At 32.8% G+C, this 25,000-nt stretch overlaps 1 protein-coding gene and 1 long non-coding RNA gene across 2 annotated transcripts in view; both read left to right on the top strand.

Moving 5' to 3' along the window:
* Positions 1–1,146, top strand: part of LOC124954584 — an 87,538-nt gene extending 86,392 nt beyond the window's left edge. Inside the window, exon 5 of the long non-coding RNA XR_007102583.1 lies at positions 409–1,146. This is a non-coding gene — a long non-coding RNA (uncharacterized LOC124954584). The remainder of the gene's footprint in view (positions 1–408) is intronic.
* A 1,626-nt stretch (positions 1,147–2,772) lies between these two features.
* The window catches only part of LOC124954583 (G1/S-specific cyclin-D2), a 36,166-nt gene continuing 13,938 nt past the window's right edge, over positions 2,773–25,000 (top strand). Inside the window, exons 1-2 of the mRNA XM_047507731.1 lie at positions 2,773–3,740; positions 11,359–11,574. Coding sequence (XP_047363687.1) covers positions 3,540–3,740; positions 11,359–11,574 — 417 coding nt within the window. The 5' untranslated portion in view covers positions 2,773–3,539. The remainder of the gene's footprint in view (positions 3,741–11,358; positions 11,575–25,000) is intronic.

Here is a 25,000-nt window from a genome sequence, read left to right as displayed (position 1 = left end):
ATATATGTATGTATGTATGTATGTATGCATGTAGTATAGGTAAAGCAAAGACACTTTTTAACGACACGTGTTAACCAGAAGATGATTTCTTTTTGCGTATCTAATAAAAAATCTTTTTACCTTCATCTTTCGTTTTTTCCTTCCTTTTTTCTTTTTTTTTTTTTTATTTCTTTCTTTTTCGATCGAGAGAAATCGATCAGGGAAAAGAAAAAAAAAAAAAAGAAAAAAAGAAAAAAGTAAAATTCCTACGAAAAGGGAGATATTTCAATATTGTCGCATTATCGTTTCCCTTCGTGGATATCTTTTATTCGTGTAGGAAGGGAGAAAATATAATAAGATTCAATCGATGATCATTCCTTCGATTCTCATTTTGAAAATCATTCTAATGTCTTTCTATTGAGATTTAAGGAGCGACAAAAGTAACGTTGAACGCCAAGGAAGAACAACGTGGAAGAGTTGTGCTGAAGTTTCCACCTCGTGCGAACGAACGAACGAAAGCGAATGGGACCGGACTCGACCGAGCTGCCCCTGAGGCCAGTGCCGGATCCTCCCGTCCAAGTGCCCAAGGTCATCGCATAGCTACTTACCTATACCTACCTCTTTTTATCTCTCCGCGTGTAATAATTCGTGAACGTTCTCACGAGAAGGAAGTTTCTTCCTTTCGATATCGTACGATCGTCCTACTCGCGTGCCTTCCCCTCCCATCCCTCCCTCTCTCTTTCTTTCTCTCTCTCTCTCTCTCTCTCTCTCTCTCTCTCTCTCTCTCTCTTTCTTATCCTCCCTCTCCACCGACGATTTTACCTTTTTTTCATATATATTTTTTTTTCTTCCTTTTTCCTTTCCTCGAATAAATTTACAACTCGATGACGTCGTTGATTTCTTTCGACGAACATTTATGTTCTCCCTCCTGTGAAAACTATATATAAAAGTTGTAACCTCGATAAGAGATAGAAACTTTGATACATACGCGTATTACGCGTACAAAAGGGAACAATCATAATAATCTACGATATCGTAGAAGAAAATATAAAATGTTAAGGTTAAATATAAATGATTGGTTAAATATATAAGGTTTAATATATATGAGTGTGTATGTGTATATATATATATATATATATATATATGAAATAAATGGTATTCGAGGTAACGAGCAACAGGTTTAACGCCACGTTGTCATTTCGTACGTTTATTCACACGCCGCTGCTTCCTATCGCGAATAAACGCGAAACGAAACGAGTTACACCGATCTAGTTCGGGATCGACCGAATAAAATAAACTTCCCACGATCATTACGAGATCGTTCGTCGTTCCTGTAAATGGAAAGAAAAGAAAAACTCGAAGGAAGGAGAAAGTAAGAAGAAGGAGTGGGTAACCGGACGAAGAAGAGACGTCCCTGAAGTCGAACGGCAGCGCGGCGGCCCTGTTATAGTCGAGCAGCTCGAACCAGTGGTCCCCTTTACACGATGCAAAAGACACGATGAGACGAGGAGGTAAGCAAGAGAGAAAGAGCGATGGAAATGAAGATAAAGCGTCTAAGAAACGAGAAAGAAAGAGTGAGGGAAAGAGAGGGATAGAGAGAAAAGAGGAGAGAAAAATCCCTCTTTCTCCCCGTTCACCGTCGCGCGATCAACGAACTGGCGCCGATATTGGACGAAACGGTGGTGGTGGTGGTAGGAATGGTGGGGGTAAGATAGGGTAGTAGCGGAGAGTAGTGGGGAGTATACGGTCGAGTCGTCTCTCGTGGGCGATGGAGGAGGGGAGTTAAGTCCGCGTCACGTGACCAGCCGGCTCGGGTCTGGCGCCTGGCTGGTGGGGGTAGGGTCACGTGAGCCGCTTGTGGCGCCGAGCGAGACGGTAGTGGCGATGCCGCTTGGTGGTGGGGGGTTAGGGAAAGTCTCGATGGTGGGGGAAATCTATCGAGCCGTTACCGTCGATCGTCGAGCTAAGCGGCATTGGCATTCTGACCTGGTAAGTCGCCAGTGTCGGGTCCGTGAGATATTACCGGAGTGTGTTGTGAGTGAACGACGGAAGCACGCTTTTGCATCCGTCAGGACATTTAAACAACCATAAAGATTACGGGCTACGACAAGTTATAAAAACGTCTCAGGGAGTCCAACGCAATCCTCCTTTTCGTTACGACGTGAATCTTCTCGTTTCTCGCGGTTGCCTCTTTTTTTTTTTTTTGGGTTTTCTTTTATATCTGTCTCGTACGTGATATAGGCACGTGCCGTTTCTCGAGCGTACACATCGTATAACACGTACACGCGTTCGAGCAACTTACGAGCTAAGTAAAAGGAAGAATATAGAGCAGGATTTTTTTGCGATAATCGTCGAGAAACTCGTAACACCCACGCTTTATTTATTTATTTCTTCGATAGAGAGAGAGAGAGAGAAAGAGAGAGAGACAGACAGATAGAGACAGAGACAGAGAAAGAAAGAAAAAGAAAGAGCGTGTAAGTGTGAGGAAGAGACAGAGGACGACGTTCGAGGAAAAGATCAACGCCCGAGGATACGACAAGAGGTTATATATACAGTACGTACATACATCTTTCTCTCTATAGAGAAACATCGTTCGACGACAAGAGGTGTAACCGAGAAGAGAAGAAAGAGATTTTCTACTTACGAAAGAAAAGAAAAAAAGAAGAAAAGAAAAGGACGGATATACATATCTCTGAACGTCCTCTTGTTTCTCATTTATTTTCTTGAATTTTTTTTTTGTTCTCTCTCTCTCATATATATATATATATATATATATATATCTACACATATATATATATATTATATGTATATACACTTCTCTCTATTCGTTTACTCTTTATGGCAAATGATCTTCCTCGTGCATCATTTTCATCGTTCATCATCGATCTCTCGTTAAACTGTAATATCAATTGAAAATAAAAACGCGAGAGTATTCGAGTGTTCTGCATATCCGTTTCGAAGTTGTTTACCAAAGACCCAAAGCACATCTATATTTTCCTTCTTCTCTTCTTTAACACACTTTTATATATATATATGTATATATATATAAATACGTATATATGCCTTGTTCTTCCTCTTTTTCCTCAGTTTTTTTTTCTCTCTCTTTTGCTTCGTTCCTGTGTGTTATATAGTGATCAGTGCTAAGTGCCGTTTAACCGAGAAAGAAAGACAAAAAATCTCTCGGCGTACGAGAAATAGATAAATACATAGAAAGAAAGACTGAAGTCTCGAAATAATACTCTCTTCGGTCGAACTTTATATATATATATATATATGTATATATATATATGTATTTTTTTTTTATTTGTATTGCTTTCTACAAGAAGAAGATCGTTTAAGTAGTATACGTGCAAAAAAAGACAAAGTGAAGAGAAAAAGAAGGACGAGAGAAATACATAATACGTGAAATTCTTCTCTTTGTGATCACAGAGAGAGAGAGAGAGAAAGAGAATAGAATTATAAATACATACATATCATACGTAATATCAAGTTGTATAAAGAGAGAGAGAGAGAGAGTGAAAGAGGAAGATAGAAAATTATTTTTGAGGTTAGAATAAATCATGGATCTACTTTGTTGCGAACGAACGAGCGAGACAGAGTGCAGGGCGTATGCTGATCCGGCTTTGATCGAGAACGATCGAGTATTACAAAATCTTTTGAAGACAGAAGAGAGATATGCTCCAAATAGTTCTTATTTCGAGTGCGTTCAGAGGGACATCTCGCCGCTCATGCGCAAGATCGTCGCCGAGTGGATGTTAGAGGTAAGTCTAAACTGTAATCGAGAACTTCTCTCTTTCTCTTCTATCTTTGCTTAAGCATTTCCGGTCCACGTGTCTCCATTTTCTTCGACTCATACTTATTATATATTTTATCCCTTTTCTTTCGTCAAACGACCGATCCTTTTATTTATTCATTTATTTATTTATTTATTTATTTATTTAATTTATCTGACGATTAAACGATCATTTTCAAAATGGCGGTGAAAATAATTGCCGTTTAAATTTCCGTTTGAGAAAAATTGTCGGAACAACTTTCATCTCACTCTTCTTCCCTTTTATTTCTTCTTCTTTCTTCTTCTTTCTTCCTCTTCGAGTTCGGACATTTCCGTTACAAAATGGACACCGTCCGAAGCACGAGGCGATTAGAAACACCATGTGAATGTCTTCTCATCGTTCCTTCGTCTCTTTAGCGAAATTGTCGATGACGTTCGCGATATCCAAAGAATGTGATTTCGTGTGGGTAAAAAAAAAAAAAGAAAAGAAAGAGAAAAGAGAAAGAAACGAAGAGCGAAACGATGCGTTTGCGGTTATGTGTCTTATTTTTCTCTTTCTTTTATTTTCTACATTTCATTTTTTCCTCTTCTTCTTTTCTTTTCTGTTTTTTTTTTCTTTTCCTTCTTCTTCTTTTTTTCTTTTCCTTCTTCTTTTTTTTTCTTTTTTTTTTTTCTTTTTTTGTATAAGGAGATTAACTGACCACTTCGTTTTTTCCTCTTCGAGGTTAGAAATTTACGCTGTTGCCGTACTTAAACGGAAGAGTCCTTATGATAATTGAACGATAATAAACTTTCTAACCTTCAGTTCATTTTTTCTTTTTCTTTTTTTTTTTTTTTTTTTTTTTTCTCGTTAACGAAGAGAATCTTTTTTTTTTCCTCTCTTAATACTTAATCACTTTTATTAAATAATATTTCTTTCGTAATCGAGCATAGATTATTTTGACGTTTCTCGCTGTCATCTCGATTCAGGTAAATTCCAATAAGCGATAAGACAAGGAAGATACATTGCCCAAAGATGATACGTTGACAAAGTTATTTTTTTTTTTTTTTTTTTTTTATCGCTGACGACGATCGTCTTTGCGTCGACAAGGCCGAAATATAATTTTGATAATCACCGACTTTAGAAACGAATTCTCGATCTTTCGATATAGCTCTAACGTTTATCACGATAAATTAATTTTTTCTTCATTTTTTTTTTTTTTTTTTTTTTTTTTTTAACGAATTACATAAATAATTACAAACGTTATCGATGACGATATATGTATATATAAATAAATAAATATATTATTGAGTTTTCGATAAAGAGAGAATATTAACGAATTAATCGTTACGAAAGGCAAGAATTTAAACGAACTTCGTAAGACGAGGGTAGACCGAGTAAAATAAAGACGATAAAGTTCACTCAGATTAGATAGTCGTGTTGAAAAAAAAAGAGGGAGAGAGAGAGAGAGAGAGAGAGAGAGAGAGAGAGAGAGAGAGAGAGAGAGAGAGAGAGAGAGAGAGAGAGAGAGGGGGGGGAGAGAGAGAGAGAGAGGGAAAAAAATGTTATTTCATATATATTATATTAAGTCTAACGGAAAGTTTTAATTTATAATCAATATAATTTTCTTTTATTTAATAATAATCCTTTAAACGAACGTAAGCATTTTTATTAGATAAGAATTAGCAAAGGAAAAAAAGAGAGAGAGAAATAATGAAACTATATACATATATATATATTAAAACACATGTTCTTATTTGACAATAACAATCTTTAGGAAGGCTTCTTGCGTCTATAATTTATTAAACCTATAGCATATAATATAAATATATATATATATATATACATATACATATATAATTCCTATCAAGAATTCGCTTCTCGACAACGTGTCCGAACTTCCTTCCGTTTACAAATATGGTAACAAATGAGTTCCTTCTCTTCCGTTCGAACTCACGAATCGTTCCATATCTTTTTACTTTTATTTTGAAGAAAAAAAAAAAGAGCAAAAAAAAAGAAAAAGGTGTCTATATATACTTAAATACAATATATATATATATATTTAAATACAATATATATATATATATATATATATATGGTATGTATATATTTCTCGTGCGAGAAGAAGAAAAAAACGACGAAGGGAAAAGAATCATGGTGGTGCGTGCGACCGTAGCCGGCTCTCCACGCTGCTTACTTGGACATTTAAACTAGGGGCATTTAAAAGGCTGACTGGCTGGCGGCCTCAGGCACAGCAGCCAGCCGCCACGTTGCGTTGCCGGCGCTCGGCTAAGCGTCAGCGAATTCCAGAGTCACTCGTTTTCTCGACTACGATCGACTCCACTCGGCTTTCCTCGTCTTGCTCCGCCCCGCTTCGCCGCCGTTCGTCTCTTCTCGCGTTTTACTCCCCCTCCTCCTTCTACTCCTCCTCTTCCTTCTCCTTCTCCTCCTCCTTCTCCTTCTCCTTCTCCTCTTCGTCTTCGTCTTCGTCTTCTTCGTCTTCATCTTCGTCTTCGTCTACGTCTTCGTTCCGAAAGGAGATCGCCCGAATCGAACCTGTCTGTATGAACTTCCTATAAACAATTCTAACGTTTCCTTCACGAGTAAAATTTGTATGTATGTATGTATGTATGTATGTATGTATGTATGATCATTTCTAACGAGTTTAATACAATATTTCTTTTCTCCCTCTCTCTTTTCTCCCTCTCTCTTTTCTCTTTTTATTTTTTTTCTCAATTCTGCGATTTTTACAACCTCTAATAACGAATCACTTTCTCATTTCTCAAGCGAATGTTATATCTATCTATAATCGACGCCGTATTTTCTTTTTATTTTATTTTTTTTTTTTTCTTTCTTTCTTTTCGACTTTTTAACGACGTAATCAAACATCGGTCAGAAATCAGGCAGGAATCTTTGATAATCTTGCTTTTGCAATAGGGACGTTCGCGCGAGAGGTTTGATGTTAGACGAGCCGTGAAATGGATACTAGGATGATGATAGAAAGAGATACAGAGAAGATATCCACGATGTGTAATAGGATAAAGACAGAGAGAAGGGAGACACATACATTAGGAATTCCAACTTTCGTTTTGCGCAACCCATCGTGGTGGACGACTACGAGTAATTGCAACGCTCGGGTAGGTTCCTAAGGGTGACCTTGAAGTATATATGCGAGTTCTCCGACAAGTCTCGAACGTGACTGTGGATATACACTCTGTCGTCTGTTATTTCTCTATACGGGGCCCTACTATGTCATTTAGAATTAGCGGGAAGATTAGATGGAATAACAGTTAATAATATAACGATAAATTATTTCTAATCGCGGATTGTCGTTAACATCTCTTTACTATTCTTATTATTTTCTTTTTTATAAATTAACGTAAGAAAAAAAAATATGAAGAATATTTGTCCGCGTTAATTTCATTCGAGGGTTTTCTTCGCGTACGGTTCAATGTACCCATCGATAAATTATTTTCAATCGTGGAATTAATGTAAAACGTGTTTCTACATTTCGCCATCTTTTTTCTTTATAAATTTGTATAAAAAGATGGAGGATGTCGTTCCAATTCCATTAACGTTCCTTTGTTCGGTTAGTTTCTAATATATAAAGCAGGTATAAAAGGAGCGAGATCTCGATCGACTTTCTTCAAGGTTTCTTGATAGTCGATAGCAAGAATATATATATATATATATATATTCTCGTAGAGTTGTATTTTTATCGGAGACAGAATGTGTCTTCTCTCTCTTTCTCTCCCTCCTTATTTCGAAGAAAGATTACCAAAGCTATACGCAGCTTTTGGTTAATGTTTGAACAGATGCGCGATAATCGACGATTTCGTACCGATTTCGTGATCTTTCCTATTTGATCTCCTTCTCTCTCTTTCTCTCTCTTTCTTCCCCGGTTTTTCTTTTTCTTCCTTTCATTCTTTCTTTCTTTTTTTTTCTACCTTTCTCTTTTTATGAGGAAAAAAGGAACGACGAACATGAAACATTCGGATATTGGGAAACAGATCATTTACAAATATCGACGATCGGTTAATAATGTTAAAGAATTTTTTATCTCTCTCTCTCTCTCTCTCTCTCTCTCTCTCTCTCTCTCTCTCTCTCTCTCTCTCTCTCTCTCTCTCTCTCTCTCTCTTTCTCTTCTTTCTTCATATTAAAATTTCGAAGAAAAAATCTTATGCTTTTTCTATGCTTTTGTATTTACAATTTTATATTTTTTACTTTCGTATATATATATATATATATATATATATTATTATTATTATTATTATTATTATTATTATTATTATTATAATTTATATATTAATAATTGAAATTAAAATTAAAAATAAATATATAAAGTTTTCTTATATTTTTATGCTCGAGAGTGTGAAAATTCCCAATTAAAAAAGAAAGATAGATAGTCATATAGTCAAGGGTTTTAATTAGCTGCTATACGTCGTGTTGCGTGGGGGTAATTTAGAAGGGTAAAACATTGGTCACGCTCAATAAGTCGACGTGGTTCGTTCCTTCGTCGTCTTTCTTGCGTGTGGAATCACCTTGAGGCATCGAAGCAGAGATAATTCACGATCGTTCCATAATTTAAAAGTACGTATTATGTGTATTTATGTATGTATGTGTATAAACACACGTGCATGTATACACAAGCGTGCTCGCGCGCGCGAAGCACTTTTTTTTTACTTTTGTAGGACTATCTCCTATATTCGACAATCTGGAATGTTGTTTTTCTTCGCTATCTTGATTACTATGTGTGTGTGTGTGTGTGTGTGTGTGTGTGTGTGTGTGTGTGTGTGTGTGTGTGTGTGTGTGTGTGTGTGTGTGTGTGTGTGAGAAAGAAAGAGAGAAAGATAATAAGATGGTTTTAAATGACACAAAATATAGGGTGTGTCAAAAGTTTTTAAGTGATTTTAAAAATCACCAAATACTCTTTTGATGAACTCCTTTAGCCTCGCGATTGTAGTTTAACAAGTTAGGTTTTGTCGTTTTGCAATATGAAAAACAGAAAAGAAGAAAGAAGAAATAAGAATTAATGTAAAAAAGAAAAAAAAAAGGTCTTATAAAAAAGTAATTGTGATTTTTATTATTATCTAGAAGCCTTTTTGAAAAAGAAAAAAAAAAAAAAAAAGGAAAGAAAAAAGAATTCTTTTTCTTTTATTTTGTTTCCCACGCAAATTATAAATACTTTAGAACGATGGATATACATTCGCATGAGTATAATATATCTCTATGTTAGATCACTTTTCACGATTAAAGCGCACGTGCTTCTTCTTCTTCTTCTTCTGCTTCTTCTTCTTCTTTTACTTCCCACGTATCACAGCTCGGGTCTTTAAATATAGCGTTCGTGTCATAATTTCACCTTTAAAAAAATTCGTCATCTGACGACGATCGTATATATACTTCTCTATCTTTATTCGTAATTTACTGTGTACGTATCGTTAAATGCCCCCTTGTTTTATTAATTTTCTGATTTTTAAATAATCCAACTTTTTTCCTCCTTTTTCTTTCTTTCTTTTTTTTTTTTTATATATATTTTTTTTTTTTTTTTTTTTTTTTTTTTTTTTTTTTTAATTTTAATTTTGAAAACATTGACAAATCTGCATTCAATTTCGCAAACTTTGAACAATAATATTTACATCGAAGAAATTTGTATCGATTAATAGTTTACTCTTTATTCCATATTGTAATTTACATTAAATAATTATCATGTTATTAAATTTATTATAATTTTTAAATTATTATAATAATATCTTAATAGAGACGTTTAAAAGGTGATTAAGTTTTATTCGACGTTAATCCAATATATATATTCCTATTTTGATCAAATTGTTATATCTATAATATAATATAATCGACGTATAGCACCGTAGTAGTATTTGACTTTGCGATGACCTCGTTGAGCCCTGTGAAAGTCACGTTTCCATTTTTAAATGGAACCCCTCTATATCCTTTATTACATATTCTTGCAGCTGACATCAAAACTGTTTCCAAAACACTACCTACACTTTTTTTTTTTTTTTTTTTTTTTTTTTTTTTTTGACTTACCGTGTAATAAATACTTAGCATCATAATAATAAATAAAAAAAAAAGTGTATATATATAATAGATGGATATCAAATTAATATTAAATTAATTAAATATATATATATATATATATATAAACCATCAGAAAAAAAAATTAAAACATTAATATAGCAATCAATGAATATTATTAAATAAATTTATTTCTTATTTGCTATGAAGTTTTAAGATTCGAAAAAAAAAAAAGAAAGAGAGAAAGAAGAAAAAGAAAAAAGAACCGGATTTTAAATTACTTTCGTATATTCTTAATTAATAAGGATATATATATTTTTTTTCTGACGAAAAGAAATAAAAATGTCGGCATCCTTAATATTTGTGAGTTTAGGATATACGCGGTATCCTTAATCCGTGCCTTAGGATATGCATATACACGGTGTCGCACGCTTAACATTCGGGACACGAGTAATAATCTTGAGTTGACTGAACGACAGAACGATAAAGTTAATCTTCGAGCGTAAAAAGGGTCAAACGTGGCCAAGCGCTCGGCATTAACCTTTCATCTTAGTACACGCGATATATATCGACAAATTTTGCAACGTTTCCCCATTACCAATATACATGGTGAGACATAAGTATACAATAAAATGGTATATTATAAAATCACAAGGTAGCTTTTGATACTATACCAAACCTTATTTTGCATAGTTGAATGAACAATTTTTCGAAACGAAATAATTGATTTTTAAAAATATCTAGGAACTTTTGCCTCACTCTGTGTGTGTGTATACATATATATGTATGTATATTTATCGTTGATATTCATCTTGAAATAAGAAATTTAAGAGATCGAACATAAATTGTCGTTGAGGTCGACGACACCATAGGAACCATCGTGAAACCATATCCTTGTCGACCTTCGCACGTTATTACGAAATCGCGCGAAATATTTTTCTTTCATTCACTTCTTTTTTTTTCGCACTTTAAAATTGATTTTGTGTCCTTTTTTCTTTTTTTATTTCTTTATTTTTTATCAAAGATCGTTGGTTCGATCTTTGGCCGCTAGGTAAAAAAAAAAAAAATAGTCGTTTTCTTTCGAAATATACAAGTATGTATATATAGTTGTCGTATAAGTAATGATATAATTAAAATTGTGTTATTATAGAAATATTTCTATTTTTATTTCAATTCAATTCTTTTTTTTTTTTTTTTCCTTCTTTATTTCCCCATTTTATTTTTTCCTTCATATAATATAATCAGTCTATCAGAAGTATTTCGTCTTTTTTATTTATTTATTTTTTTTTTATAGAAAAATTTATAAACATTTCTTTATTTATTTTCTGTTGTTTGCACTTTTATTTATTATCGATTTTAATTAGGATTAAAAGGTAATACCGAAAGTTAATTGAAGGTTAATCCCGAATAAAATTTCTCTTGAATCGCAAATTTTGTTTTAAATATCGTACAAGCAATTTTTTTTTTATTTCTCTTTTTTTTTCTTTTTTTTTTTTTTTTGAAAAAAAAAAAAGAAAAGAAAAGAAATAACTTTAATGGAGATTTACGATCGAAATCGATTAGTCTCTAAAATAAATTTAATCGATGGTTGCAGGTATGCGAAGAGCAAAAATGCCAAGAAGAGGTCTTCCCCCTATCGATGAACTACGTCGACAGGTTCCTCTCGATCTGCCCGATCAGGAAATCGCAGCTGCAACTATTGGGAACGACCTGTTTACTCCTCGCATCGAAATTACGAGAAGCATCTCCGTTAACAGCCGAGGTCCTTGTTTTCTATACGGATAACTCCGTTACTCTCGATGATCTCTGGGTAAGTGAAGAATCTTTTCTTTATTATTTATCATCTTAAATTTAATCATCATTGCTAATACTAAAACATATATTATCGTGTCTCTTTACATTTTCTTTTTATTATTATCATTTATATATAATATTTTATATATTAATGTTTATATTATTACTTTCAAATCATTATCATATTATTTATATAAATCTTTTATCAAATAATTATTTAAAAAATTGATCATTAAAATTAATATACGTCGTTATTTAAATAATTAAATAATTTATTGATTATAAAATCGTTTGTCAATTGAAAAAGAAAAAGAAATTAAATTCGAAAGAAAATTATATTTATCGCTTTAACATTTAATACGTGAGTACGATGATATATATAAAACAAAAACAAAAAAGAAAAATAGAATGAATTAAGCCACCTTCGTATTAATATTCTCTATGTTATTATGGATCACATTAAATAAATCTATAAATGGACGCTAATCTAAGGCTCTTTATCTTTGAGATATATTCGATGCTTCTTTACGAGAAGATCTTTCTTTTAATCGTTAAAAGGGAGAGGCATTACGTAAACACCGGTTTTCTTAACGTAAATCGATCGTTTTCTGACGAGTTCGTAGTAAGATTAGATTTTTCTTTTTTTTTTTTTATTTTTTTTCTGTTTTTTTTTTTTTACTTCTTTGCGCTTTTTCCTTTGCGAGTAAAACGTGATATCGTAGCAATAAGGGTGTAGATCTTAGAAATAGAACGTTAAGAAGATATATGTCGTCTCTTCTACGAGCGTTTCAATATCGTCAGTTTCAATCTTCTTACAGATTCAGTAGTATGTTACTCGATAGTTCTCGGTCATATGAGAGTATATACACTCCTCTCTCTCTCTCCCTTTATATATATATATATATATATATATATATGTTATGGGAAATGTAATACGTAATAGTTCCATACGAGATTCACGTAGAAATATTTTGTCGTCTTTTTACTTCTTTGGATAGAAGGATTAAGAGAGTTCTATGTGTGTAGATGTATACATGTGTGGGTGTGGGTGTGGGTGTGAGTGTGTGTGTATATATATATATATATATATATAAATCTTCTTCTTGGATACGTAATACGATTCTTGCTGAGACAACCTCATTACTGTTATTTAGATAACGTGTGTATGTGCGAAAGAGAAAGAGAAAGTGAAAGAGGGAGGAATGAAAGATAAATAGAAATTAGTTTTATTATATGCACATTTGTTACATTTAAAGAAATCTTTCATATTGATTTTATTAAGTATTGTTAATTGAAAAGAAAATGATAGAGAGAGAGAGAGAGAGAGAGAGAGAGAAGTATGCGGTTGAATGGATTTGGAAATTTATCATATAACCTTTGAGCACTAAGATGCGAATCAAAATCGGATATATTATTTAGATATGAATACTTCTAAGCAATATATAAAAGACGATGAGAGAGAGAGAGAGAAAGAATAAGAGTAAGAGTAAGAGAGAGTAAGAGTAAGAGAGAGAGAATAAGAGTAAGAGTAAGAGAGAGATCGAGTACGCGAGAGATTGTCAAGAGTCGCTGAAAATTAAATAATGTTACTATCAGCCCGTTATCTATTTAGGCTTGCTCGAGCTATCACTTGTTTGCTTCGAGTTGTTCTGTCGCATTCTCAAAAAAAAAAAAAGAGGGAGAGAGAGAGAGAGAGAAAGAAAGAAAGAAAGAAAAAACTGATATTCAATCTTTTGTATATTCGAAAAAAATTTCAAATGTTTTCAATAAATAATTTTAACAGGATTCTTAAAAAAAAAAAAAAAAGAAGAACAAGAAGAAGAAGAAGAAGAAAAGAAACAAAGAAATACATAAAAACAAAATAAAATAAAATAAAAATAGCAGGTGTTCTCGATCGAATCGATAACCTTCTATCGTTTTTCTCTCTCTTTCTTTCTCTATGCGCATACGTTTCGATAAATCGAAGTTGAAACGCGAGTCGTATAATTCTACTACCAACATACTTCTTTCGGATTTTCTCCATTGTAAAACTTGATACGTTTTACAATCGCCCTAGAGTTTAGATTCTCTCGAACAGAAAATAACCGTAAATTTCTCCTATAAAACTTTCATGCGATTAACATATCGAACGGGATGATCAATACGATTTTTTTAAAGAGAATACAACGAGTCTCACGGGTACGACGCAAAGCAAAGATTTCGATATTTTCGAGTAGATTTTTTCTAACAATGTAAAACATCTTGAATTTGATTTCTTTATTTTTTTTTCTCTCTTTTTTTTTTTCTTTTTTTCTTTTCTTTTTTTTTTTTTTTTTTTTTTTTTTTCTTTTTGATTTATATTAAACTCCTTATTACTTGAAACTTTCAAGTCACGCGTTTACGCTTATCTACATTTCTCAATTTTTTTATATCGACTTATCGTGCGAAAAATTTAATTAATGCCATTAAAATATGATTTACAACAACGATTATATAGAGCTTTAATTATATTTGATATAAATAATATTACAACTTTCACACGCGTTATATAATTTTTCTTGTATATAATAGATAGGAAAAGAAAGGGAAGTTGAGTTATTAGAGGTTTGATGTCGTGTATCGTTCGCGTTTTTAATCGCTACAAAAATAAAAATAAAAAAAAAAAAAAAAATTCGATCATTACTCAATCATTCAATCAATTATTAGTAAGAAAAAGAAAAAAAAAAGGAAGGCAAGATAATGGAATTAAAAAATTCGTATAAATTTACTTGAATGAATTCCACTTGTTATCAACAAATTTGCACTTTGGCCAGACATCGGGCGCCATATTGAAAGAAGCGGAGATATGCAAAGTTTGCAGTTTTTTAAAATTACAATTTATTAGAAATCGAACAGCACAGACTTCTCTCTCTCTCTCTCTCTCTCTCTCTCTCTCTCTCTCTCTTTCTCTCCGTGAGACTCTGTGAGACTCTGTGAGACTCTGTCTCTGACTCTGACTCTGTCTGTCTATCTGTCTTTCGCTTCCGTCAGTATATACATGAATTGAAATCTTTCGAAACAACATCGGAGTCTAAGAGAACCGGTGTTGGTGTGAAAGAAAGAGAACGATTTAATCCAGTGTGTGCTTCGCAATGGCGACGACGTTATCCTTCTCGAACGATCCAGATAAAATAAAACTAATGCCATAGCCACGTGGCTCTTCTTATCCCTGGTACATCGTTCGAAAACAGAACGTGAAAGAGTGAGAAGAAGAAAACTAAGTATGTAAACGAAAAGAGAGAGACAGAGAGAGAGACAGAGAGAGAGACAGAGAGAGAGAGAGAGAGAGAGAGAGGCAGAGGGAGGGAGGGAGGGAGAGAGAAAGAACGGAAAAGAGAGAAAGAAAAAAGATCAGATTTGCAAAATCGCGGTACTCCTTCACCATGTTCCTCCATAATACATATAAACTTTTGCTATCTTTCTTTTTCTTTTTTTTCCCTCTTTTCTTCTTTTTTATTTATTTATTTTTTTTTTCTTTCTTTTCTTTTTTTCTCTCATTTCATTCAAGATGATTTCCTTGGCTATTGCGATTTACTCAGGCCGCCGTTAACCGAGATTTTGCACACGAACAAAGGATCGATAAATACCATTTGCGATATCGCAAACTGTACATATATCGTACACATAGTCACATAGATTCACACAAGTTTCTAAAGAATTGAAAATAGATTGTCACAGCTATGTATACATACAGAGATACATTCATACACACATATACATACATATATACATATATATATATATATACATAGGGAACTTTACGAATGGAACGTCGAAGAGGGGGAAAAAAAATATTAGGTAACATGGCGACTGTTGGTTCTCTCATGCAAAACCTTTTGTGGATTTATAAATTGCAAAGAGAAACGAAAAATAGAAATAAGAAAAAAAAAAAAAATGAGAAAAATGTAAAACGTTTAAAAGGACAACCGGTTCTCTTCTAATTGGTTCTAAGCGACTCGTGGAATTTTTCTTTTTTTCTTAATGCGCCATTGTTGTGTGCAAAGACAGTACGTTAAACCTGTCAGGGAATTTATGTTACTAATACTAACGTAACATAATCACACATCATTATCATCGAGTTGTCATTATCATTCTGAGAACATCACTGCTATTACGTATTTCTTTTTCTTCTTCTTCTTCTTCTTCTTCTATGGGTTTTCCACGATATTACTATATTAGTATGGTGGGGTTACTATTACTATTACTATTACTATTACTATTACTATTACTACGGATGCTACGATCATTATTATCTGTCAGCTGTTTTATCGTTCCTCTTTGTTTACTCACTCGACCTGATTATACTCTACTACTGCGTTCTAGGCCTACGTGACAGATTGTATATTGAACGCTGACATTCTTTTCTTTTTCCTTTTTTTCTCCTATTTTTTCTTTTTCTTTTCTTTTCTTATTTTTTATGAGATATAAATATAATATAAAAAAAGTATGTATATATATATATATATATATATATATATATATATACTTATACATATATTCGTGATCATTCTTTTAGACCACACAAGTTTCTAAAAAGAGACACATTAGGCCGATCCTAGTTTTATTTTCAAATTGTAAAATTACTACAAGCATCTAGGAATTTTTTATTCATCCTTATGCATTATCATGGAAAATTTTGATGTTTCCCAATTTTTTCACAGCTCGTTTACTGAGATAATAAGAGAGCATGAAAACAGAATTTTTTTTGGAGGGGAGAGTGGGGGGAAGAGAGTAAACAACAAGATAAAAAGAAAACTATCGACAGACAATTTGCACCGTCGAGCATGAGTTAGTAACTTTATTGGCCTAAGTTATATGATGTGTGTTGTGGCTCGTGCTGATGCATGTGCACGAGTGCGTGTTGCAGGTGCACCAACCAATACACACACCTCCACGCCTATACTTGCCACCTTCCTCCCACCATTTTTCGATGATTAGTCATTTTTTTTTCTCCCTACCTTCTCTCTCTCTCTCTCTCTCTCTCTCTCTCTCTCTCTCTCTCTCTCTCTCTCTCTCTCTCTCTCTCTCTCTCTCTCTCTCTCTCTCTCTCTGTTTTTTGGTTTTTATTACACGACTCGGCGAGCACGAGCCAACACTTATATATATATATATATATATATATATATATATATATGTATTTATTTATTATATTATATGTATTGCCGGGTGTTCGAGTAAGTTAACATCGCTTACGATCCGTTCGAGTGCATCTGTGTCTGTATTAGTATTTGTGTTTGCCAACAGCATTGCTTCGCTTTATTGCCTTTGCAGGGTAAGGGAATTGCTCCGAAAACAGCAATTATCCTTTCAACGTTTCGACTGTTTTACGCGACGATTAACATCACCTTCTTTCTCCCTTCAATTTACCACTGCACGTGTTTATATATATATGTATATATATATATATATATATATGTTCACTAATTGATATAAAAATAAAATTCTATTTCAATTGTTTGAAAATTTGCCAAATTAAATATAGCTCGACTCTTTTAATTAAAATTGGAATAATTTTATTGAAAAAAAAAAAAAAAGCATAAAAAATTCATTATATACATTTTATTTATTTTAATTATTTATAAATAAAAATTCATTAACGTGTAAAATAAAAATATTAGTTCAAAACTTATAAAGTAGAAATATTTAATTATATTAATTAATACGAACGTATTATTAATTCTCTGAAATTAAAAGAAAATAAAAGAAAAGCTAGAATAAAAATAAAGGAACAAACGATTAAAGAATTCTCTAATATGGAAACGCTTCTTTAGTGTCGTAATAAAAAAACAAAATAAAGTCCAAAAAACAAAGATAACTAATCAAGAATCATTATCGTTTAATTATTTAAATTATACACGTGCACAGACATGTACACAGAAAGAAAGAGAGAGACATTTGCAGATATTTCAGCTGGCTGGTTGAGAGGGCCAGAAAAGTAGAGAAAGAGAGAGCAGGTGAGGGCCAGCTGCATCGTAGTCGTAGTCGTAGTCATAGTCGTCGTCGTCGTCATCGTCGTCGTCGTCGTCGTCGTCATCGTCGTCGTCGTTCGTTCTCTCCTTCGAATCCTCCCCTTGTTACCCTCCTCCCTTAATCGCCTTCCCTTGGACCTCAAGACCCCTTAGAAGGGTACTGCACCGAGCATTGCCAGCTGCATCTGAGTTAGAACGTCTTGTGTGAATATGTACCACCCTTTTCCACCACCCTCTCCTATTACTATCATCATCGTCGTCGTCGTCGTCGTCGTCGTCGTCGTCGTCGTCGTCGTCGTCATCATCTCCTCCTCCTCCGACTTCTCTCTTTTTTTTTTTTTTTTTTTTTTTTTCAGCACGGAAGTCGAAACACGTACTTACTCGCAAATTTCTATAAGAGAGAAAGAGAGAGAGGGGGGATGGTGCAGAGAAAGAAGGAGAGTTAACTGGCATGCCTCCTTCAAGAAGGGTGCCAGCTGGAAGCCAAGGTTCTCCCTTTCTTCTCTTTATTCTTTTTCTTTGTCTCCTCTTCTATACACGTATGTGTATATATATGTATGGGTTTTTCTTCCTCCCCTCCCCTAATGTCTTTTTTTTTTTCTTGTTTTTTTAAAGGTATTGTTATAGTTAAAAGTATGAGTGAGAAAGGGATATGGTAGGGGGAGGGAGATGGAGACAAAGTCGACTGCAATCAGTCTTCCGTTTTCTTCGAGACTTTTTCAATTTAAAAGTTCGATTCAATTGTTATATTTACTTCTTTTTTTTTTTTTTTTTTTTTTTTTTTTTTTACGTTTCGTTGTTTCTCAATTCTTTTGAGATCATTGGAATCGCCGTTGTTGCTTTTGTATTCGTTCCTTTTTTTTTCTTTTCTTTCTTTCTTTTTTTTTTTTTTTTTTTTTTTTTTTTTTTTTTTTTTTTTTTTTTTTTTTTTTTTCTTCTTTTTCATTCTTTCATTCGTTCATTCATTTATCGGTGATTAGGAAAATAGGGAGAATTATATTATATATATATATATATTATCACGAAATTATTTTATTAATTGTCGAATAATTAGAATCGAATAACTAATTGTTATTTCTTCTTATGATAAACAATTTTTTTTTTACGATAAAGTAAATAAAAGATAAATAAATCGTTTGTCGTTAATTGGTCTATAATTTTGGATTATAATTTTGAACGATTTGTCATAGTCTCTTTTTTTGTCATATATTCAACAATTAGGTCGAAGAAAAGGGGAATGAGGGAGATCGAAACAAAAGAGATAGATAATTAGTCTTGATAACAATGATGATCACAGTGATCACGATGAGCATAACCATCGTCATCATTATCATCATTATCATCATCATCATCATCATTATCGTCATCATCATCATCATTCTGATCGTCTTGTTCGTCATCAATGTAGAAGCCAAAGTACTTGTCTTTCGAACCAAGACACAAGACACCTGCCCCTTGCAATTAGTATCGTGCACGCAAACAGCATGCACGTGCTTGCACCTTTTCTGTACTTCCTTCCAATTTCGTTCTTTATCTCTGTACGTATCTCGATATTAATTCCGGTTTACTTTTTCCCCTCTTCGAGGGGATTTTTATTCGTCGAAAAATCCGCGTTCTCGGCACATCGTATCTTTAGCTTGTACGTGCGCGCGTCTACCGTGTCTATGTGTGTATCTCACTGTGTATTTGTGTGTACGCCTGCACCGGGTACATATGTGTCCGTATTTTTCATTTTTCTCTCTTAAAATAAAAAGTAACAAGTTGCAGTATCATATGTTGCAACCTGTTGCTTAAACTTTGTCGATACTCTCTTGCAACAGGTGGTTTTCTTTCTTTCTTTCTTTCTTTCTTTCTTTGAATTGTTTTCTTTTCTCTCTCTCTCTCTCTCTCTCTCTCTCTGTCTCTTTTTCTTTCGTTTTTCTTTATACGAAGTTTATCATTCGAAGGGAAATTTCACATCAACGAATATTCGATAAGAGATATAAATATATGTATTGTTATCTATGTATGTTATTTCAAATAATTGTTCGCGATCTATTTTCTGAGAAATGTTTTTTTTCTTTCTCTTTTTTTTCTTTCTTTTTTCTTTCTTCTTTTCTTTTTTTTTTTTTTTTTTTTTTTATGTATCTCAGAGCTAGGACTACTTAATTATTGACAGAATAAATAATAAATATCTTTTGAAGATAATAGTATCCCTTTTGGATCGTAAAAAGCCGATTTAATAGGAGTCGTTGAGTGTTGGGCTGACAAACCTAATCTCGTAAAAATCTACTTGTTACGGGAACATCAGAAAAGAAAGCCGGTGTCTGATTAAATAGAAATTTGAAAAAGGTTGACTCTAAAATACAGATCATTGGGTGTAGTAAATTCTCTGAAGGGGATCGAGTGTCAATAGATATTATAATAGCAATAATAATAATAATAATAATCATAATAATAATAATAATAATAATAATAATAAACAAGATATCATTTTCAAATGATTATTTTTTTCTTTTTTTCTCATTTTTTTTTTTTATATAAACGTCAATGGATAGATTATTTTTCATAGATTTCATAAGCGATACTTCGTTGTGCATATTAGTGTGTCTATATATATGTGCGTGCGTGCGTGCGTGCGTGCGTGCATGTGTGTGCGTGTGCGCGCGTGTGCGTGTGCGTGTGTATATATATATATATACATGTCTGCTCACATTTTAGACAACTCGAGACCTTTGGAAGTCACGTTAGATCGTTCATTAGAAAGGACAGCAGGTGGTCCGGCAAAAAAATCGCACGATTCTTTCGTAGTTACGCAAGGTGAAGGTAAAAAAAAAAGCGTACCTCCTCGAATCCCGTTGCTTTCCTTTTATTTGTTTTTTTTTTTTTTTTTTTTTCTACATTTTTTTTCGGTTCGTTCATTTCGAGGATAGAAGGGGGGAGAGAGAGAGAGAGAGAGAGGGAGAGAGAGATGGATTTTTATCGAAGAGCATTCGCGAGACAAAATTTATTGCCGAAGCGAAGAACGGAAGTAGCTTTCTTTTTATCTTTTTCTTCTTTTTAATATGAATATTAAAAATCTTACGACAAGATATTGAGACGGGTGAAATTGATAAAATTCAAATCGTAGCAAAATGACAAGTACGATAAAAGTTGAGTTGTCTCCGATAAGAGACCCATTCGTCTCTCACAGTAAAGGAACACTATACATATACATATATATATATATATACGGTGTACACAAAGTAAAATGTTACATAATATATAACCAGATTTATATATTGTTTTATTTAAAAAAAAAAAAAAATATATATATATAAGATGAACATTATCTTTGATAACTATCTGTTGGATTGAATTGCTAATTAGAAATTTTTTTTTTCTTCGTAATAAATAATGAAGTACATTACGTGTTTGTAAAATTTAATATTAATATTATGAATAAATTCTTCTCACGAACGTTCGAGAAATGAAATATAAAAAAAAGTCTTTTCTCTCTTTTTTTCCCCTCCCCTTTTTTTTTCTTTTTTCTTTTTTTTTTAAATCGTTCTTTCAACTAGTCACGCAATACCTTGACAATTTTCGTTCTAATTCTTAGCTTTACCTTGCTGATTTTTACGGAATGAAGAAACGTGACCGAGAAATTCTATTAAATTTTTTTTCCATTGCCATACCTCTTTTGCAGAAAGACCGAACGAGATTCGACTTACAAAATGGCGATCGACCTTTTTTCTTCCTTTTTGCTTCTTCTTCTTCTTCTTCGAATTCGTCTAATACCTCTCGTAGATTCCTAACGTTACGACGCGTGCGTGACCGTGATCGTTAAGAGTCTCTAAACCGAAATGTCGGCTTTCTAACAAAGAGTATCTTCTCTCCTTTTTTTTTTTCTTCTTTTTTTTTCCTCTCTCCTCTTTCCTTTTTATCGCGCAAGTAAAGAACTTTGAAATGTAATAGACGATTAATATCTAATTAGTAAAGACCTTTTTTGAAGGAACCATACGACGCCATTTTTGAAAATAAAAAAAGAAGATACGATTTTTTTTTTTTTTTTTTTTTTTTTTTAATATATAAGAGTGTCCTTAATTCAGGATCATGAAAAGTTGCTTTATATTCTCTCTCTTTCTCTCCCCTCTTTCTCTGTCTCTCTCTCTCCCCTCTTTCTCTGTCTCTGTTTCTCTCTCTCTCTCTCTCTCTCTCTCTCTCTCTCTCTCTCTCTCTCTCTCTCTTTCATTGTAAAAACTTGATCGTAACTTTGCGAGATGCGTACATGTATATATGTGTGTATGTACTATATATACATATGTACGCATTAACGAATTTTGCGCTGTAGGTTTTAGAAATAGTTTTACGATGAGGGCATCGCTCGAGGACGCTGACCGATTCGAGGCCATTTAAAAACTTGCCTTTCGAAACGAACTTTCGAACTTCTTCTTCTTCTTTTTTTTTTTTTTCCTAATTTAGAGTCAACTTTTAGGAAGAAAGAATAAAAAAAAAAAAGGATAAAAAAAAAAAGAAAAGAAAAAAATTTCTTTCATCGTAAATATCAAATTTTATCGGACGATTTTAATCAATTTATTAATCAAAAATGGGGTTTTATATCAATTTCGAAAAAATAAAAATCCATTTATAATAATGACGATTGAAACTAAAGCATTTTAAATGACGTATATATTATGTATACACACGTACATACGCGCACATATAGATATTTTTTTTTTGTTGTCTTTTTTTTTTTTTTTTTTTTTTTTTTTTTTTGTTTATAGTAAACAAAGAATTGTTAATACAAATAGATATGAAATTTGTTGGTTTAATATGGACCAATTTGTGTGTGTGTGTATGTATGTGTGTGTGTATTCTTCATAATTATTATTAAAAAGTCAAGAGGTTGCTTTTGAATCAAAGCCGGTGCCTTAATTCGTTTCGTTGGTTGTCCTTTTCTGTACCGATATATCGAGGCCGCCTTTTAAAAATCCACTGTTCGTACTTTCTAACCTCCAAACTAATAGACAAGCCGGCTAGTTTCTTGATAGACGGCCTTGAATTCTCTCGATGTGACGTATCGATACGGTCGAATTTATTCATCCTAACTATCTCTCGAGGAATCTCATTTATGCGAACAGTTTCTTCAATTATTTCAATCAAAATTATTTCATTAATTTTCCTTTAGATAATAATAATAATTATTAATAATAATTTTGTATTTGTAATTATTAATAATAAATGTAATTATTAATAATAATAATAATAATAATAATTATTATTATTATTACTTTATTATTATCGATTTAAATTCAATCGGATTTAAAACTGATTATATTTTATATTTTTGAATGAAGTGTACGATGTTAACAAATCACTTTTGTGAAGTAATTTTTATTATTATAATTATTAAGAATATTAATATCATTAAAGTAAAATATCTAGCAATTAGTTTGTTTCATTGTCAAAGTCAGATGTGACGTATCGATACACGGGATAAAAAATAGAGTAATTTTTTTTCTTTTTTTTTGTTCTTTTTTTTTTTTTTTTAACAGAAAAATAATTTGATAATATTTGCCAGCTACGAATTTATTTCTACTTATTGTTACCTTTCTCTCTCTCTCTCTCTCTCTCTCTCTCTCTCTCTCTCTCTCTCTCTCTCTCTCTCTCTCTTCCTTCCTTCCTTCCTTCTTCTCTTTCTTTCTTTTGTACTTGCGACCGACGAAATAAATTTAAATTTGTGTGCCTCGTGCGGGTACCCGCACTTAAGAATAGACTCGCATTTACGTACGTAAAACGACGCCTTCTCGGAATTTCTTTATGTTTTCCTTTTCTTTTTTTAAACGTTCGATTGTAATAAAACAGTTCATTTATTAGCACTTCAAATGTTTATTACGATCGATTTAAAATGGTTGTTCGACCAGATCGATCGAACTTTATATTATTTTTTGCTCATATCAAAATATTTTCATCGACTTGTGATATAAATATATAATAAACGATCAATTGAATTAATATATGAAGAAAATATACGAGATTTCATCAAGAACATTATTTTAATACGAATCATCCTATATATTTTATGTAAACACGTTACATGAACCACTCTAGATATATATTTTTACAATTGAACAAATAGGAAGTTTGGCAAACACATGAATGTAAATATATATATATATATATTTATATTTATATTTATCAGACATAATGTATACACATATGTATATACGTATTTATATATATCGGTACGTATACCCATATATCGCATGTACACATGTCGGTAACCGGAGCAGATGTACTGCCGCAAAGGCAATTCCTGGAAAGGGCCCGGCAGAAGAGGACAATGGCGTGCCTCTTTATACACGTCGTGTAGGAGAGCCAAAGAACGACGAGGCGCCTTTTCAAGACCCACCTAACAAAATAAATACCTCGTAGTGCATAAGCTAAGAAACATAGGGAAGAAGTTCGATTCAATCGAGATCCATCGAAAAAAAGAAAGAAGAAAGAAAAAGGAAAGGAAAACATATCGAAAACATTTGACAAAAACTATAAAAGAGAAATGGGGTCTTTCGAATTCAAATTTGGCGCCGGTTTAACATCGACTACTACTGTGGCGCCGCGATTTATTCATTTCCGAACTAACAAGCCTATATAATATTACTATATAATATGTATCTGTACATATGTAAATACACGTCATAATAATTACGAAAGTGACCTGTATGAGCCTATGACTTGTCGAATAAAATATGATGATTTATTCGAGTTAAGAAATGCGTTGACCATATCAATGTTACTGAAGACAGGTGGGACAACGTACTAAAGGCGGAGTGACCTAATTGATAGGCGATTTAACCATTGGAAAAACTATATCCACTTTACAGGTTAGCGATACTTGTAATTGTATAGGTCGAACACCGAGTAAAATCGATTACAAAAATAAAAGAGAATAAAAAGAAAAAGAAAGAATTTAATAAAATTATGTCAAATTCATTTATTATATTATTTTCATCGATCTACTCGCGGTTTATGACTTTTTGATTTCTTTACGATCATTAATTACGATAGCATTCAAACATAAATTGAATTTTTTATTACGCATTTACGCTTTCGTACATTTTATGATTAAAACAACATTGGATAATAGGGTATATTCAAAGAGACATATGTGTCTTTTTTTTTTCGTTTTTTCTTAGGACACTCGATAGAAATTAAAGAGAAAGAGTGATAGAAAAAGAAGAGAATAAGTAGTGGCGAGAAAGAGAGAAAGAGAGGTTATGTTCCGGTCGAAGGTTTCTTATAGGCGAAAAGGAAGGTTCGGATATGTTCTGGTAACCGGAGCAGATGTGTCCCGCAAAAGGCCGTTCCTGGAAGTAAATTCGAGTCTCTCTTTCTCTCTTTATCCCGTGTCCCTCCTCCCTGTTGTCCCTCTTTTCTTCACGAAGCCGCCACGGCGGCTTGGGAGCACAATGGCGCTGCTAAGTTACATCACGGACA

Source organism: Vespa velutina, chromosome 15 (assembly GCF_912470025.1).
Source record: "Vespa velutina chromosome 15, iVesVel2.1, whole genome shotgun sequence".
Lineage (NCBI taxonomy): Eukaryota > Metazoa > Arthropoda > Insecta > Hymenoptera > Vespidae > Vespa > Vespa velutina.
Note: the sequence above shows the minus strand (reverse complement) of the source record. Positions and strands in the feature narration are given on the sequence as shown.